Here is a 13,854-nt window from a genome sequence, read left to right as displayed (position 1 = left end):
ACCAAATCTGGCATAACCCCAAAACTCTTTTGTCTTGGTTTTCCGATGGTGGTATCAGAATTATTGGTATCTACAGAATTACCGATAGTTTCTTGATCACTGGAGACACTAAGACTGGCTTCAATGGGCCCCTGGGAATCTTCTTCTTGGTAGTGTTTCTTGATTCTAGGATTTCTCAATTGCATCAAGTTGTTCATCTTGTAGAAGTCCACTGTAGCTGATTCTCCACCATAGTCAAATATTGTGGCTGGGACTCCAGCAGTCTGACTGGCACGACGAACACTCAAGTCATACATGAGCGAACTTAATGAAGAATTACGTTCCTTGAATCCGTGCGCTCCTGTTGATCCATTTCTAGAATTGCTCTGTACGTTGGTAACCAATGACGAATTGGAAAGACTGAGCAACGGCATCGTCTGGTCAATAGGCAAGTCTGTTTCGTTGGAACCAATCGACGAGGCAGAAGATCTACGAGATTGGTTACCTCTAACTGGGCTCAAAGCACGAATAGGTGAAGAAGGCAACCGTATAGGTGAAGATGGGTAATCTACGATATCTTCACTGTTATCCTGAGGTCCTGTTTGACTACTATATGACGAAGACAATGCAATAGCATCAACAGCTGCCAAAGATCTACTACCACTTCCAGGAATTGGAATCGGTATACTTTTAGCTGGAATTGACAAAGTGTCAGCTACAATTGTAGAAGTAGAATTTCTTCTGGCTGGAACTGCAATAGGACTTGAAGCTTGTGGCAATTCTGGAGTTGCAATCGTCACATCAGTTATATCAGTTGTGCTTTCAGTTCTACTTGTCATAGCCGCATTAGCTTCAGCACTTGTCTCAGTAGCTGAGCTGTCGTTTCTGGACTTATTGCTAGAACTGTCCGATGCAGACGTAGAAGTATCCGATCTTCTCTTTCTTCTCAACTGTTGTTGAAGCAGGTCTTTTACAGGCGTTTCTCCACCATTGAAACTATTCGAGTGCATTCTGTTAGTGTTGTTGACCAGAGGCACATCGATTCGCAAAGGAGACATCGAAAGAGACTGTTCACTTTCTTCATACGTTGGAGGCAAATTTTCAAAGGTAGGAGGAGGAGAATCAGCCTCAAACGGAGGAGGATTGGTAGATGGTCTTCTCAAAAGATGAATTGGTCTTTGGACTGGAGAATTCAATGGCGAATTGAACGTTCCGGGATGTGGCACTGCTTGTGGTGAACTCAACTTGGTCGAAGACTCATTGGCAACTGGCGAATACAAATTTGCTTCTAAGTGCATATCTGCATCTCTTTCAATAGGCTCATCGTTATTGTTGGAAGAAGTGATACTACGAAGTAAACTGGCCTGTGGTGGCGAAGACAGCATCACGGCATCAAGACTAGTGCTAGTGCCACTACCACCACCTTTGTTAAAGACTGAAAAGAAACCTGGACTGCCAGTGGTGTTGTCTACAGGAGTGACTCCAGGCGATAGTGGTGGAGTATTGTTAGAATATGTTGGAAAACGTGGATTAGTGGTACCAGGAACAAAGTCGTCATAAGCTGGCAAGAGCGTGTTTCCATGAGCAGCCAAAGGAGAAAGAACACGTAATGGAGAATCAATGGATATCTCATAGTGCTTTCTCTTGTCTGGTTTGCTTTCGTCTTGTTTCGAAATTCTCAAGCAGATCTTGATCCAATGGTGAGACTGAATATTGTCATATGAAGTGTCTGGGTGGATTTCATGGTTCAGTCTATCGTTCAACAGCTTAGGTACAAATAGCTGGAATTCTAACTCTTTGGGCAAAACATCTTCAAAGTGGTTCTCCTCTTCCAGATCTTTCGATAACAACGACTTACCTTTTTCAGCTTTGTGCTCAAGTAACAAATACTTTCTCGCTGGTTCCATGCGGTGAACTTTCTTATTGGAACAGTAGTACTCGAGGTTCTCTGTCAAGTAAACTCTGATTCTGTGCAACGCTACTTTTCCCCACAAGGGAACGAATCTGAAAGCTAGCGGCAAGTAGGAGTCCAAGACTATAGATTTAGCACCAATAACTATATCGTAACGAAGTTGGTCCTCCCAGTCTCTGGTTATTACTATTGATTCGTTTTCTTCTAGGTTCTGTTCAGCTGGAGTTCTGATAATTTCGATCGGTAATCTTGCCGTCATATTAGACTTGAACGTACCAGGACGAACAATATTGGCTTCCAAACAGTAATGGACCGAGCCAAAAGTCACACTACAAGATTCCGGTGTCGAAGGAGGCAACGGATGTTCGAAATTGTAGATGTAATCTCCTGGAGCAAAAGTTCCGGGCTTCGAAGGGTCGTTGTCCGAAGACAAAATCGAGGTCAAATCGCCAAAGCTATCCCTGTCCATAGAGGAAACCGAAGGAGATGCGTAACGACGTTTGAAATTACTGGCTGGTGAGAGATTTCTAGCGAGAAAACTTCCAGCTCCAGCCGAAGCTCCTACTGAAGGAGAGTCATCTCGTTCACGGCCCATCGGAGATACGGAGCGAGCTACAGAGCTGTCTAAACTCAAGCTGGAAACATCGCCATCATTTTTGGGTAACTCTCGATAGAGATCAGCCCCAGTCTGAGGATTACCAGATCCCTGCTGAAAGAAAGGCCATGTATGTGACACGATATAGTTTGTTTCCGCATAGATCTGTTTCTTTGGAGGAATTCCTTCGGGCCAGTCTGTTCGTTGTTCTCCGGAGAAACGGAGGGTAATGCTTTTGATTTTAGATGATTTGAGCACTCTGACTAAGAGACAGCCTCTTAGCAAAGTAGGAGGTCGCTGGGAGTATTCTTCTGCTTCAAAACCCTGGACATATAGATTCTTTTCGGCAGGAATGATGTAGACCAATATAGAGCCTGTCAGTGCGCTGGGTTTTTCTGGAAGTTGGGGTATGAGCACTTGGTCTTCGGGATTGGAAGTCGCTGGATAGAGCGACAAGGACAGCGCCGGGAAGATGGGTGAAACAGCTTGCATTGTGAATATGATAATGCAGAAGTGTCGACTCTGTTCTGGTATGTGACTGTTATGGATGTGTGGAAAATTCTTCCAGTTTTACAGTGTAGTTAAGTTTTCGGTTCCCAGTGTGTAGATAGGGGCTTGCTAAGATCAACGATGGATAAAAGTCTTCAAGATTAGAAGTCGACAGTATGCTGGTAAAGAGACTGGAATATAGACTTATATAGTATTATACAACATACAACCAGTACGGGGATACGGTGGAAATAATCGTACTAAGTGTGGCCGGTTGATATCCAAAGCTTTAGGGGACAAGGCGATGTAACGAGAAGTTGCAGTTGTATAAGAAGCTGTGAATGTAGCTGCAAAGAGTCGTATATATGGACGTAGTTGAAGTTGTCTATATGATATGGTACAGATCTAATCTTTTTTATCTATGATGGTGATCAAAGAAGAGTGGTGGAGAAATGAAAATTCACCCTCACTACTGTGGTTTATATGAAGATGGTATAATAATAATTTCTGCGGATCCTCTAGGGAAAATTCTAAGCCTGTTTTACTCAAAGACCGTGCCGCGTAAGGCTGGTACTGCTGCTGCTCGTAAAGATACCGAGAAGTTTAGGCTCATTGTAAATGCTGGGAAATCCTTGGTAATAGTGACTAGATCATGTGTTCTGCCATTATGGCGTCTCCGTCCGATGAGCTGCTGCTGGTGACTGCTGTACGCTAAAATGCTTAGCTCAGTAATCTTTTTTCCGGTGGTTCCTTGCAGCGCCGGATCAGTGAGAAAAGAGAACAGGATCAGAATTGGATAGATGGGCATATATCGAAGAGGGAAAGAGAGCGTAAAGAGGGGGTAAGTAGGGATAACTGCCAATTGACCATTCGCTGTTCTACGGCCTCTAAAGTTGAATACTGAGTCATTATTCACTGGCTTACAAGAAGATTCTGGCTACGGGTTTCGTGATTCTTATCACTTCCTGAGGCTATTCTTTTTTTCCGCAGCCAAGTACCGGATTCTGCGGTTTCCTGACGTAACTCTTCATACATCAGAAGCCAAATTACCAGCCCATTATGAGCCATGATTGCATCACAGCCATTGTGCTCACCAGTGCTGTCTGGCTAGCGGTGCCAAGATGTGCTGCAATGTCAAACGGTGATCGTCGCTGCCTCTGGCTGAAAATAAAGAGAATGCTTGTAGCCAGAATTGGTGATGGTTGCAGCTCATCGCATAGTTAAGAGACTTTTCAATAGTGACGCTTATTCGGAATATATCTTCAAGATCCGAAAGAGAGATTCCAGTTAGCTAACTGTAGATCACTATTCCATTAGACTTACCACTGTCAGTTCCGACTCGGACAGCTATTTCCACCAGCTGCATCACCGGCATTCTTCCAACTGCTCATCTCATGATCGTAATTCACACCATATCCATTGAGCCGATTTCCCGTGCCAACAAATACTTATTACTTCTGTATTAATCTTTCATGTATACGTCCGCTTTATGACACAAATATGCTCTTGGATATACTCTTAAATCTCTCTTCCTCGGCTATCTGGCATCTGGCCATTCTGTGATTGCTGCTCCCCGAATATTCTGATGCATAAATGGCTGCGAAGAAAAGAAACTCTTATGCACACTTGAGATGAAGATCCAGATGAAGAATCTACTGTTACACTTTTTGCCGATATGGTTCCCATGTCAATGTCACATTACTATAGTCCTAACAACATTACTCTATACACTAAGCCGTAGTTTCCATTTCTTCTTCTACCTCTTCTTCGATATCCGACCAGATAAACCTAACCCGGAAGTATTTGGCTACAAATGCTAGAATTAACAAGATCGGGACTTCCAAAAGAGGTCCGAAAGTAGCTGCAATAGCCTGTTTACTACCAGATCCATACAACGAGATGGCCACGGCCAAACTCAACTCGAAGTTGTTGGACGCAGCAGTAAATGTCTCGGTTATAGTTTGGGCGTAATTAGCAGAACATCCACTAACCCATTTATGTGGACTCTGGGTAATCTTTTCTTCGCAGCCGCACAACAAACGATCTGATTCACCAGAGTCACAGCTGTTTACTTTACTATTGCTGAGTCTGCTAAGCTGCCCAAACTTACTAGAGTCAGACATCCATCTAAGAAAGAAGAATGTACCAAACCACATGATGATAAAGTAGGCTACCAAAGGCACAAAGCAGCGCAAGGCACTTCCGATCTCCTTTATAAAGTCGTTACCCTTGTCAATAAAGATCACAACGATGGTATACAAAAGACCAAGCAATGCCCAGGGACTGATGAAAGGCAACATCTTCTTTTCGTAGGTTTCAAGACCAAACAATGACATCGAAACGAATCTGATCAATAAGCCAAAACCCAAAGGAATACCCAAGAAGAATGCTACACTCTTAGAAACCAATGAGTACGAAATACCGGCATCCACTACACTGGAGTTGTAATCGCCTGTGATCACGTAACAGAAGAATATCTGGTACGGAGCATAGAGAACAACCTGAAGCAAGCTATTGATTAATACAATAATAGCACACAAAGTGTTATCGCCTCTGGCAATTTCATTCCAGAGTAATACCATGGCAATACAACGTGCCAAACCTATCATGATAATACCAGTTCTGTATTCGTCTTCGTCAAACAACGTCAACCAAGCAAGTCCAAACATGACAAAGGGTCCTATTATCCAGTTGATCACAAGCGAAACAACAATAGGTTTCAAGTATGTTGCTTTAGAAAAGAACAGAAAAAAGTGTTCCCATTCAACTTTGCACAACGGAGGAATCATCATAACTACCAAGCCGACAGCCAACGGAATCGAAACACCTACAACTTGAGCGCCATCGAAAGCTTGTCTACTAGAAGGAACATGCACTGAAAGCAAGATCCCAATAACTATAGCTAAAATGATCAACACAGGTAAACATTTGTCCACAAGAGAAAGATCATTGAACACACTGTTCAAATCCTTTCGTACTTGAGCAGAAACAAACATCTTGAAAAGCTTGTGGAAGAAGAGAAGAACATTCTGTAGAATTTTTGTATCATATACATAAGCTCACATTGATGGAAAATAAGATACAGGATCTTTGGTAAAATGGTTTCCGAGGCTGGTAGCCTCGGATTGGACGTACGTATTTGCCTAGGAGAATAATTGGTATTCGCTGGCCATAACTCGTTAAACCACGCAATAAAATTGCAGGGCAAAAAGACTATATAAACCTCATGGAATCCATTCTAGTTTAAACAGAATTAAATAGTTCTTTAGTGATTAATACAAGTCCATATCCATTAATCCAATTCTAAGTCCAAAAGGAAAACCGGTCGCAATATACAGGTTTCCCGTCACACATATGAGCTCACGTGATCCCGAATAATTTTTGCATTTGAAAACCATACAGCTACTAGAGATATACTTCCAATGTGCAAAGTTCTTATGATACCCATTCTATATCTAGAGATATTTCGTATATTTGTCACTCCATTTTCGTCCTTTTTGACATATGATGTCTAATCTTTCATTCTTTACTCCTTCGTCTTCTATCCTGCATACCCAACCATCGATCGGTAGCCGTTGCTAAGCGAGATAGTGAAAATTTAAAATTTCAACTTTTCACTTTTTGCAACTGATAATACCTCTTGATATTGAATGAGAAAAGCTTCTCCAAAACAAACATGTTTCGAATATCAAATTGTTCATTAATTGTTCAAAATTTGAACAGAAAAACATTTCTTAACTCCGGAACATTGACAAGTTTACGCCTCTATTCATCTGCTTCTACCCCAACAAGAGGAAGAGGAAAAAAGGGCCTCTCTGAACCATTTGAGGAAAGGAATATCGAGGAGTACCCCAATGAATTCTGTGCTGTGCACACCAACTACGGCTGGTTTACCGTTCCATTACATTACTATGGTTATGACTGGACATCAAATCACATCAACAAACTTGTAGAAGACAGTTTTCCAGATATAGCGGAAAACCCCAGGGATAAATTTGTTATTCAGCAGAAAGTAGATGAATGGATTCCAAGTGTAGACACATCCATTATACCTAAGAGCCACAAGCTCACCAAGAGAGAAGGTCAGAAAATTAAGAAGGAGGAACTTTATCGGAAGCAATTGAAAGTAGAAATTGAGCCCAAAGCCAGCAAAGATTCCAAATCTGCATCAGCAAATGAAAAGAAGACAATAGCTTCCATGCCAGAAGAAAGCAGCAAAGAGGTCAAAGAAGATATTGCTGGAATTGTTTCCTATACTCAAACGTGGAACTACTACTTTTCACTCAAGTATGCCAAATCTGAAGAGCCGTATCTTATAGCTAGAAAGAATATTTCTCAGTCATGGGCATCTCTATCTCCAGCAACTAAAGAAAAGTATAGACTCGAATATGCCCAATTACTTTTGTCCGGCAGAGATATCTACAAAGGAAAGATTATCACGATTGAAGAAAAGGAAAAGAAGAACCAATCGTTTGCGAAGTACAAAAAGACCTTGAAGGAAAAGGAAATGAAAAGAAAACAGGAACTTATAGATCTAGCAGAAAACGACTGAGTCAATACCATGTATATAATTGTAAATAGAAATGAATTAATGACTATAGTACATATGCGAATACATCCACTAGGATTAGTCTGTTGAGATTAGCGTCCGGATTTGCACCCACTTGTCAGCAGTTACACCATCCAACTTAAGTATTCCACAGCATGTGTTTTTGTAGTTCAACTCTGGAGGTTGAAAAACTGTTGATAATGGCGCTACTAGGTTTTGCAATATTTGCTTATGGTTTGAATTTCCGACTTTGACTTGAATTGTCAACAAGTCAAGAAAGTTTAGCACGAACGCTCGATTGCGTTCAAAGTACGGCAGCTCTGGCACTCCTGCTAACAATCCAGACCAGTAGTTATACGACTTTTCACTGTTGAATGCTGTTGACAAAAGGAAGGAGATTTGAAGTTGTCTGAGAAAGTCTTGTTTAGTCAAAACTGGAGGATATATGAGATTCTGCTCGAGTTCTGCACCACTTGAATCTGACTTGAAAATTTGAGTGCCATAAGACGAAGTTCCAATGCCTGTGACATTCGACAAATAGTCTATATCCAAGTAGCAGGTCAATTCCGCCCATTCCGCATCTGGTTCAAACGGAATGGAGAAGGTCATTAGTCGTGAATTAGGATCTATTACTTTGATATAGTAATCTCCACTAAGAGTTCTGTTTATTGAGTACTTCTTGTGAGGTAGACATTCTAAGAACGAGGCTATGGTGACATTGTTATCCAGAACAATTTGCAAAAGATGAAGACCGGCTTCCAATGTAATGGTAGAGTTGGGATACGTTATATTGAGCGGCTTGGTGTCGATTTTGATATTGGTCGAGCTGCTGGGGATGAATGTGAATATCAAGCTAGGGTTAGGATCTGGCATTTTAGAAGGAGACAAAAAGAGAGAAAACTGAAGTCAATTGTAACGAAACATTGAGTTTTGGTATTGTTAGGGTATCTCGAATATATATGTGGCTCTTCAAAAATCAACTGATGCAATCCAAAGTATGTAAACGTGGAAAAAGATGATGCAAATAGATCTTCCGATATCGATAAGAAAACATGCCATAAAAAGTAGGCTGAAAAAATACTTGGAACTGTCTGAAGAATGTAGGGGTAAGCTAAGGAAAGTACTCCATTTTTAAAACGTATTTCCAAAAGGATTTTACACGAGAGCATAGATTCATAAGAATAGAGATATCTATATATGAACGTATACGACCAAGTTCAATGTTCGAATTACCAACCTGGTGGCTCTGGGAATACTCTATAACTCTGCTGTTGTATATACTTTTGTTGTATTGAAAGAGCTGGATGAACTAGTTTATACCTACTTATTATCTGATTTGCTTCTCTGAAGATTTTACAATTCCACAGATCCATGAATCCATACTATGGTCGAAGACGGCATAAGATATCCCAGAGATTAGTCCTTTGCTACATTTATGCTATGGAAGGGTGCAACATTTGGGTGCAAAATTTTGAGTGAGCAAAAACAGCACAGACTAAAATTCCCAGCAAATGACGAGAATAGCAGTACGAAAAAGTTAAAACTAAACACAGATAGATTAGAATGAGAGCAGGTTTGACGAGAGATTGTTCGTAATTCCGATACTGAACCACGGAAAAAGGAAATACGAAACAGATCAAAATCTAATCGGATTCGGTATCACCGGACCTGGCTATCTCTTTCAATCTTCTCGTACACTCCATAGAATCTCACACTGTAGAGCACCAGCTCTGGAAAAGATGGATCAACTGGACCGTGCCACCGCATACAATATACAGTTGGGTATATAGAACACTCTAGCCACTAGCAGAAGGTGAACGATCCCCCATGGAATCCAGTAACAAGTCTATATCCTGTTCTCTCTACTACCCCAGTTTCTCTCCTGTGAAAAAAACCATATGAAAATCGCACCTCGGCACTTTTCTCAAGAAACCCTCGGTTCCGAACGCCCGCCGCACCTCAGTAGCGTTGGCTGCACGCTAAAAATTAAGTACCCCAACCGCACGCTAGCAAATAGGGACAGTTCCAGTACCAGCTATTGGCCCAGATCTGATTTAGATAGTGGTGGTGGTCTTGTTTATAAGAAGAGATTGGATTTCACGGATTCGCAAATTTATACAAATCTCAGACTTTCAGAATTCTCAGATAGACTCCTTTGGTATTGTCACTTCTTTGGTTTCTTTTCCTACCTTTAGAGTTCTTCTGTCCTCGTTATCTTGTGAAGAATCGCGGTGCCCCAGATTTTATAGACGAGACTGTGACTCTGGCTGAGAACAAATAAATTCAGTATTGAAAACACACTTTTTCCACGGTTTCTACATCTTTTTCTACACAACTTCTAACCTCACCCAATATGGTTGCCGACACTCTTATCTACCATCCCACGCTCACCAAGTTGGTCACCTTCTGGGACAGCACTCCCAAGAGAGAGAAGTCGTTCAGATTGCTTGCGTACTTATCTCGATTCTTAGCCTACTATGCCTACAGAAAGGGCTACTCTGCTGAGACCATCCTGTTGTTCAAGGACTTGAAGTCGCACTTCACCTTCATCAGAAAGGGATTGAGATTCTTCAAGCCTATCAACCATTTGCAGACTGCTGCTAAGACGTACGACAACAAGTTGTTGGATCCAGTGTTGCAAGCTACCACCGTGATCAGAAACTTGGGTTACGCTGGTTACTTGACCTTGGACACTGTAGTATGGTTCAAGTTGTTGGGTTTGATCGACAAGAAGAACTATCCTAACGTCGGCAAATGGGCTTCCAGATTCTGGTTCATCGGCTTGGTTGCTGGTATCGTCAACTCGTTGCACATCATCAAGTCTTTGGTTCACTTCTCTGAAGATGAGTCTAACGAAAAGATCTCTGCCGAAAACCAGGCTGCCAGAGAAAAGAAGCTCTACACCGCTAAGAGAAAGTTAGTGTGGGACTTGTTGGATGCCTTCATCTGTTTGAACACATTGGATGTCTTGCACTTCACCGAAGGAGACATTGGTTTGGCTGGTATCATCACCTCTGTCATGGGTTTGAAGGACTTGTGGGCTGCCACTGCTTAAACTTGCGATTCTATATTTGCTATACATATACGTTATTTATTGCTATTATATTGTTACACTATAGTACAGAGATCTTAGGAGAGTCTTCTTTTGTTCACATACACTTATATGTCTTCGTTTTCTTTATTGTCCTCGTTTCGTTTTATATTTTCCTCTTTGCCATGCTCGTTTTCTTCATATTCATTTGTGTCTTGATATTCATCATCTTCAATTTCTTCATTTTCTTCAACTGTACCTTCGAATTCCTCTTCATTTACTCTTTCTCTTCGGCTAGCAGCAAAGCCAGCATAGTACCCATCCCAATAAAACTTCATTACGGCATTCTTGATTTCCTGCTCTAGTTCCTCTCGGTTGCCTGCTTTATTTATTAGTTCTTCTACCCCTGGGATTTCAGGCGAAACTCTCAATACAATTTCGTCTCCAGGTTCATCTGACTCAGATGATATTTCTGGTGCCAAGTCTGCTTCGTTGACAGGCTGGTTTCCGATCTCACTATAAGACTGATACGATTGATTCCACGCATTCGCTATGTCTTTGTCAAGCTGGCGTAACAGCATCTTTGTTGAAGCAATTTGAATCTGGTGTCAGTGAAAGATAAGGTGTTCTCCATACTATTTTTCACACCATAGTTAAGATGCATACTAAGATCGCGTAGATTACATACTTCAGAACACATACTTAAGGTCTGCGAGTACAAACAAGAAAGACCAGGCAGAAAGAACAATTTGAAACAAAAAAAAACAAATTCAGGGAAGTATTGTCTTCATCTACTCTGGACCCGTATGCTACTATTTTGCTACTTTTTGAATTCATAACTACACCTTTGCTGGGCATGAATTCTCTGGCCAGTTCCCTTCGCTTACTCTCTTACTTTTAGCATCTATTTTATCCTGCAGTCTCAGAATTTTTCAATGCTCATCCCAAGATTTATTAAGTGCAACTCTGCAAACTTAGAGCCTACTAATTCTTGCCTTGAACAGCTGTCTTCACCAATTCTTAGAACATAAACATGTCAGATCTCGAAGAGGAAAAGGATCTACGTATCCATATCGGAAATGTTTCTCCGAAGCTCTTTGAGAATCAAACCACTCTTTCCACCAGATTATCCAAGTTTGGAACAGTAGTGAAAGAATTAGAATTGTTCACCAAACCGCTCCAGGATCACTATTTCGGATACATAACACTTAAAATAACTCCTCTGTCGTATGACAAGCTCAAAGCTGCTTTCAACGGGGTACTTTTCATGGGGATGAAGTTAACAGTGGCTATAGCGAAGGTTCTGTTCCAAGACAGATTAGCTAAAGATCTCACCAGAAACGATGAAAAGAAGTCGGAAAGACTCAAGAGAGCCAAGATCAAAGAGTCGCGTGATAAGAGAATCTCGGAAGCTGAGACTATGTACCCTGTGAATTCAATAACTGGTGCTTTATTAACTACTTCTGGAACCATCACAGCTCCAAACCAATCTGCACAAGGCTATCTGATTTCAGCCCATACCTATAATGACATCTCAGGCAATACCAAAAATAAAGCTCCATCTAAATCGCTTGTAGGAACACAGTCCTATGGAGCCTGGACCTCGAGCAGATCCTATCCTTACACACAAGAAAACTCGCATACGGCAGGAGGCTCTGAACTTATTCCTGGAAGACACAGGGTCACCAAGAGAAAGAATCACACTTTTCTGCAGACGTTGAGAATTCTTGTTAATGGAGAGCTCAAGACGTTCAAATGCTACAAGACCAAGTTGTGGGGTTTAGAAAAGAACAAAACTGTCAAAGATTTGACATGGAAGTATGCCAATGGAGTTTGGAAGAGCGGTGATGATCACATTGTAGAGAGAGTGAGAAAGGTCAAGATCAACGACAATTATCTTGGTGGGCCAAGTGCTGTGGAGTGTGGTATCAATGGAGATGGAGCTGCAGCCTATGGTGGCAATAGCATTAGAGATGTAGATGATAACGAAGACATGTCTGAGCAGGAAGATTTGACCAAAGAAGCCATGAAAAACAAGTCTGTTTTAGCATCGTTGTTCGACAAATTTGATTTCGATAGGCCAATGGAAGTAGAAGAAGATACGCATGGTATTGATAAGGAAGATATTGTTGTTGACAAGAAAGGAAGAAGAAAAGTCATTCGTTACGATTACGAAATTGAAGGGGGACTTGAAGATCATGATGAATCTGATAATTCTGAAGATAAGGTTGATATTTCCAAAGCTGATGCAATCATCACTTCTTATACTAGCAATATAGAGAGACCTCAAGAAGAGGTTTACTATGATGAGGATGACGAAGGCAACGAACTTGACTTGGACGGGTTGGGCAAACAGTATTCTACTGAAGCTATTGTTGAAAAGTACAACGAAGAACACGCGTTTGAAATTGTGAAGTCTGATTTCAAGGAGCCTGAGAGTGGTGTTGTTGAGTTCGATGATGATCCAGAAGAAGTAGTTGAAAAACCTTCTGAGCCAGCTGATGAAGAAAGTTCAGAAGATGAATTCGTTCCAACTTTTGGACAATCTTCTGTGTCTTCTACAAATAATACAGAAGTATTGAGATCATTATTCAATCCAGGCAATACTGAAGAAGTAATTGAAACTGGTTCTGGGTTCAAGTTGGCACTTGATGAAAATGACGATGATATAGATGAAGATAGAGCTATGGATGAAGACCAGCAACAGGCATTGCTTGAGCAAATTAGAAACAAACAAGAGGAAGATGCTGTTAGAGAGAGATCGACTAAGTTCGGTTTATTCTGGCCGCATTTGGATTCTCCATTCTTGCTGACGCAGTCTCAAATCAGCAAGATTGGAGCCATTGGTGATCATATAAAGCTCCCAGGCGAGAAAGACGAAGTTGTAGTTGCTACCAAGGAAGGAGAAGAATCACCTTATGAAAAATGGTTTTGGGAGAATAGAGGTGAGTTGTCCAGAGAGTGCAAGCGAAGAAGAAGAGATGTTCTCAGAGTGTTTAAGAAGAAGTCTAATAAGTTCCCTGCGGTGTAGGGAGACATTGCATTATTATAGAGTCAGTATAGCATTAATATAGCATTCCTTTAATGTTTAAGGTATCAACATGAATTTTGTATAGCATCAGAATAAGTATTAGAATAATAACTATACAGCATTAAGATCAGTATTCAAATTCCCACTTGACCCAGCAGGATTGTATGCGATATAAATTTTGCACCCAGTTCTACAAAATTAGTGCGAAACTATTTCCATGAGATGGAAAGTGAAAAATTCAATTCTTATCAGGACATCTCTCCGATCA

At 41.1% G+C, this 13,854-nt stretch overlaps 6 protein-coding genes across 6 annotated transcripts; 3 read left to right on the top strand and 3 right to left on the bottom strand. All coding sequences in view use genetic code 12, as the record gives it.

Moving 5' to 3' along the window:
- Positions 1 to 1,037: 1,037 nt before the first annotated feature.
- PICST_83089 (predicted protein) lies at positions 1,038 to 3,390 on the bottom strand (the record flags this gene model as incomplete). The annotated part of the gene is made up of 4 exons (XM_001384039.1): positions 2,557 to 3,390; positions 1,505 to 2,346; positions 1,379 to 1,383; positions 1,038 to 1,298 (listed from the first exon to the last, which is right to left on the bottom strand). Coding segments are annotated over exons 1-4 (1,530 nt in total), but the record flags the coding sequence as incomplete, so codon positions are not given.
- Positions 3,391 to 4,663: 1,273 nt separating this feature from the next.
- PICST_83261 (predicted protein) lies at positions 4,664 to 5,971 on the bottom strand (the record flags this gene model as incomplete). Its single annotated transcript, XM_001384038.1, has 1 exon — positions 4,664 to 5,971. The coding sequence occupies one exon, from the start codon at positions 5,969 to 5,971 to the stop codon at positions 4,706 to 4,708; it is 1,266 nt and encodes a 421-aa protein (XP_001384075.2). The 3' UTR covers positions 4,664 to 4,705.
- Positions 5,972 to 6,651: 680 nt separating this feature from the next.
- PICST_31354 (predicted protein) lies at positions 6,652 to 7,527 on the top strand (the record flags this gene model as incomplete). Its single annotated transcript, XM_001384372.1, has 1 exon — positions 6,652 to 7,527. One exon carries the CDS (start codon positions 6,652 to 6,654, stop codon positions 7,525 to 7,527), a length of 876 nt encoding a protein of 291 aa, XP_001384409.1.
- Positions 7,528 to 7,602: 75 nt separating this feature from the next.
- On the bottom strand, positions 7,603 to 8,397 carry PICST_31353 (predicted protein; the record flags this gene model as incomplete). The annotated part of the gene is made up of 1 exon (XM_001384037.1): positions 7,603 to 8,397. The coding sequence occupies one exon, from the start codon at positions 8,395 to 8,397 to the stop codon at positions 7,603 to 7,605; it is 795 nt and encodes a 264-aa protein (XP_001384074.2).
- Positions 8,398 to 9,877: 1,480 nt separating this feature from the next.
- On the top strand, positions 9,878 to 10,579 carry PICST_59339 (predicted protein; the record flags this gene model as incomplete). The annotated part of the gene is made up of 2 exons (XM_001384371.1): positions 9,878 to 10,351; positions 10,373 to 10,579. The coding sequence occupies 2 exons, from the start codon at positions 9,878 to 9,880 to the stop codon at positions 10,577 to 10,579; spliced, it is 681 nt and encodes a 226-aa protein (XP_001384408.2).
- Positions 10,580 to 11,588: 1,009 nt separating this feature from the next.
- On the top strand, positions 11,589 to 13,586 carry NOP8 (putaative nucleolar protein required for 60S ribosome biogenesis; the record flags this gene model as incomplete). The annotated part of the gene is made up of 1 exon (XM_001384370.1): positions 11,589 to 13,586. The coding sequence occupies one exon, from the start codon at positions 11,589 to 11,591 to the stop codon at positions 13,584 to 13,586; it is 1,998 nt and encodes a 665-aa protein (XP_001384407.2).
- Between the last annotated feature and the right edge of the window lie 268 nt (positions 13,587 to 13,854).

Source organism: Scheffersomyces stipitis, chromosome 4 (assembly GCF_000209165.1).
Source record: "Scheffersomyces stipitis CBS 6054 chromosome 4, complete sequence".
In the NCBI taxonomy this organism is placed as follows: domain Eukaryota; kingdom Fungi; phylum Ascomycota; class Pichiomycetes; order Serinales; family Debaryomycetaceae; genus Scheffersomyces; species Scheffersomyces stipitis.
This window is presented reverse-complemented; position numbering and strand designations above follow the sequence as displayed.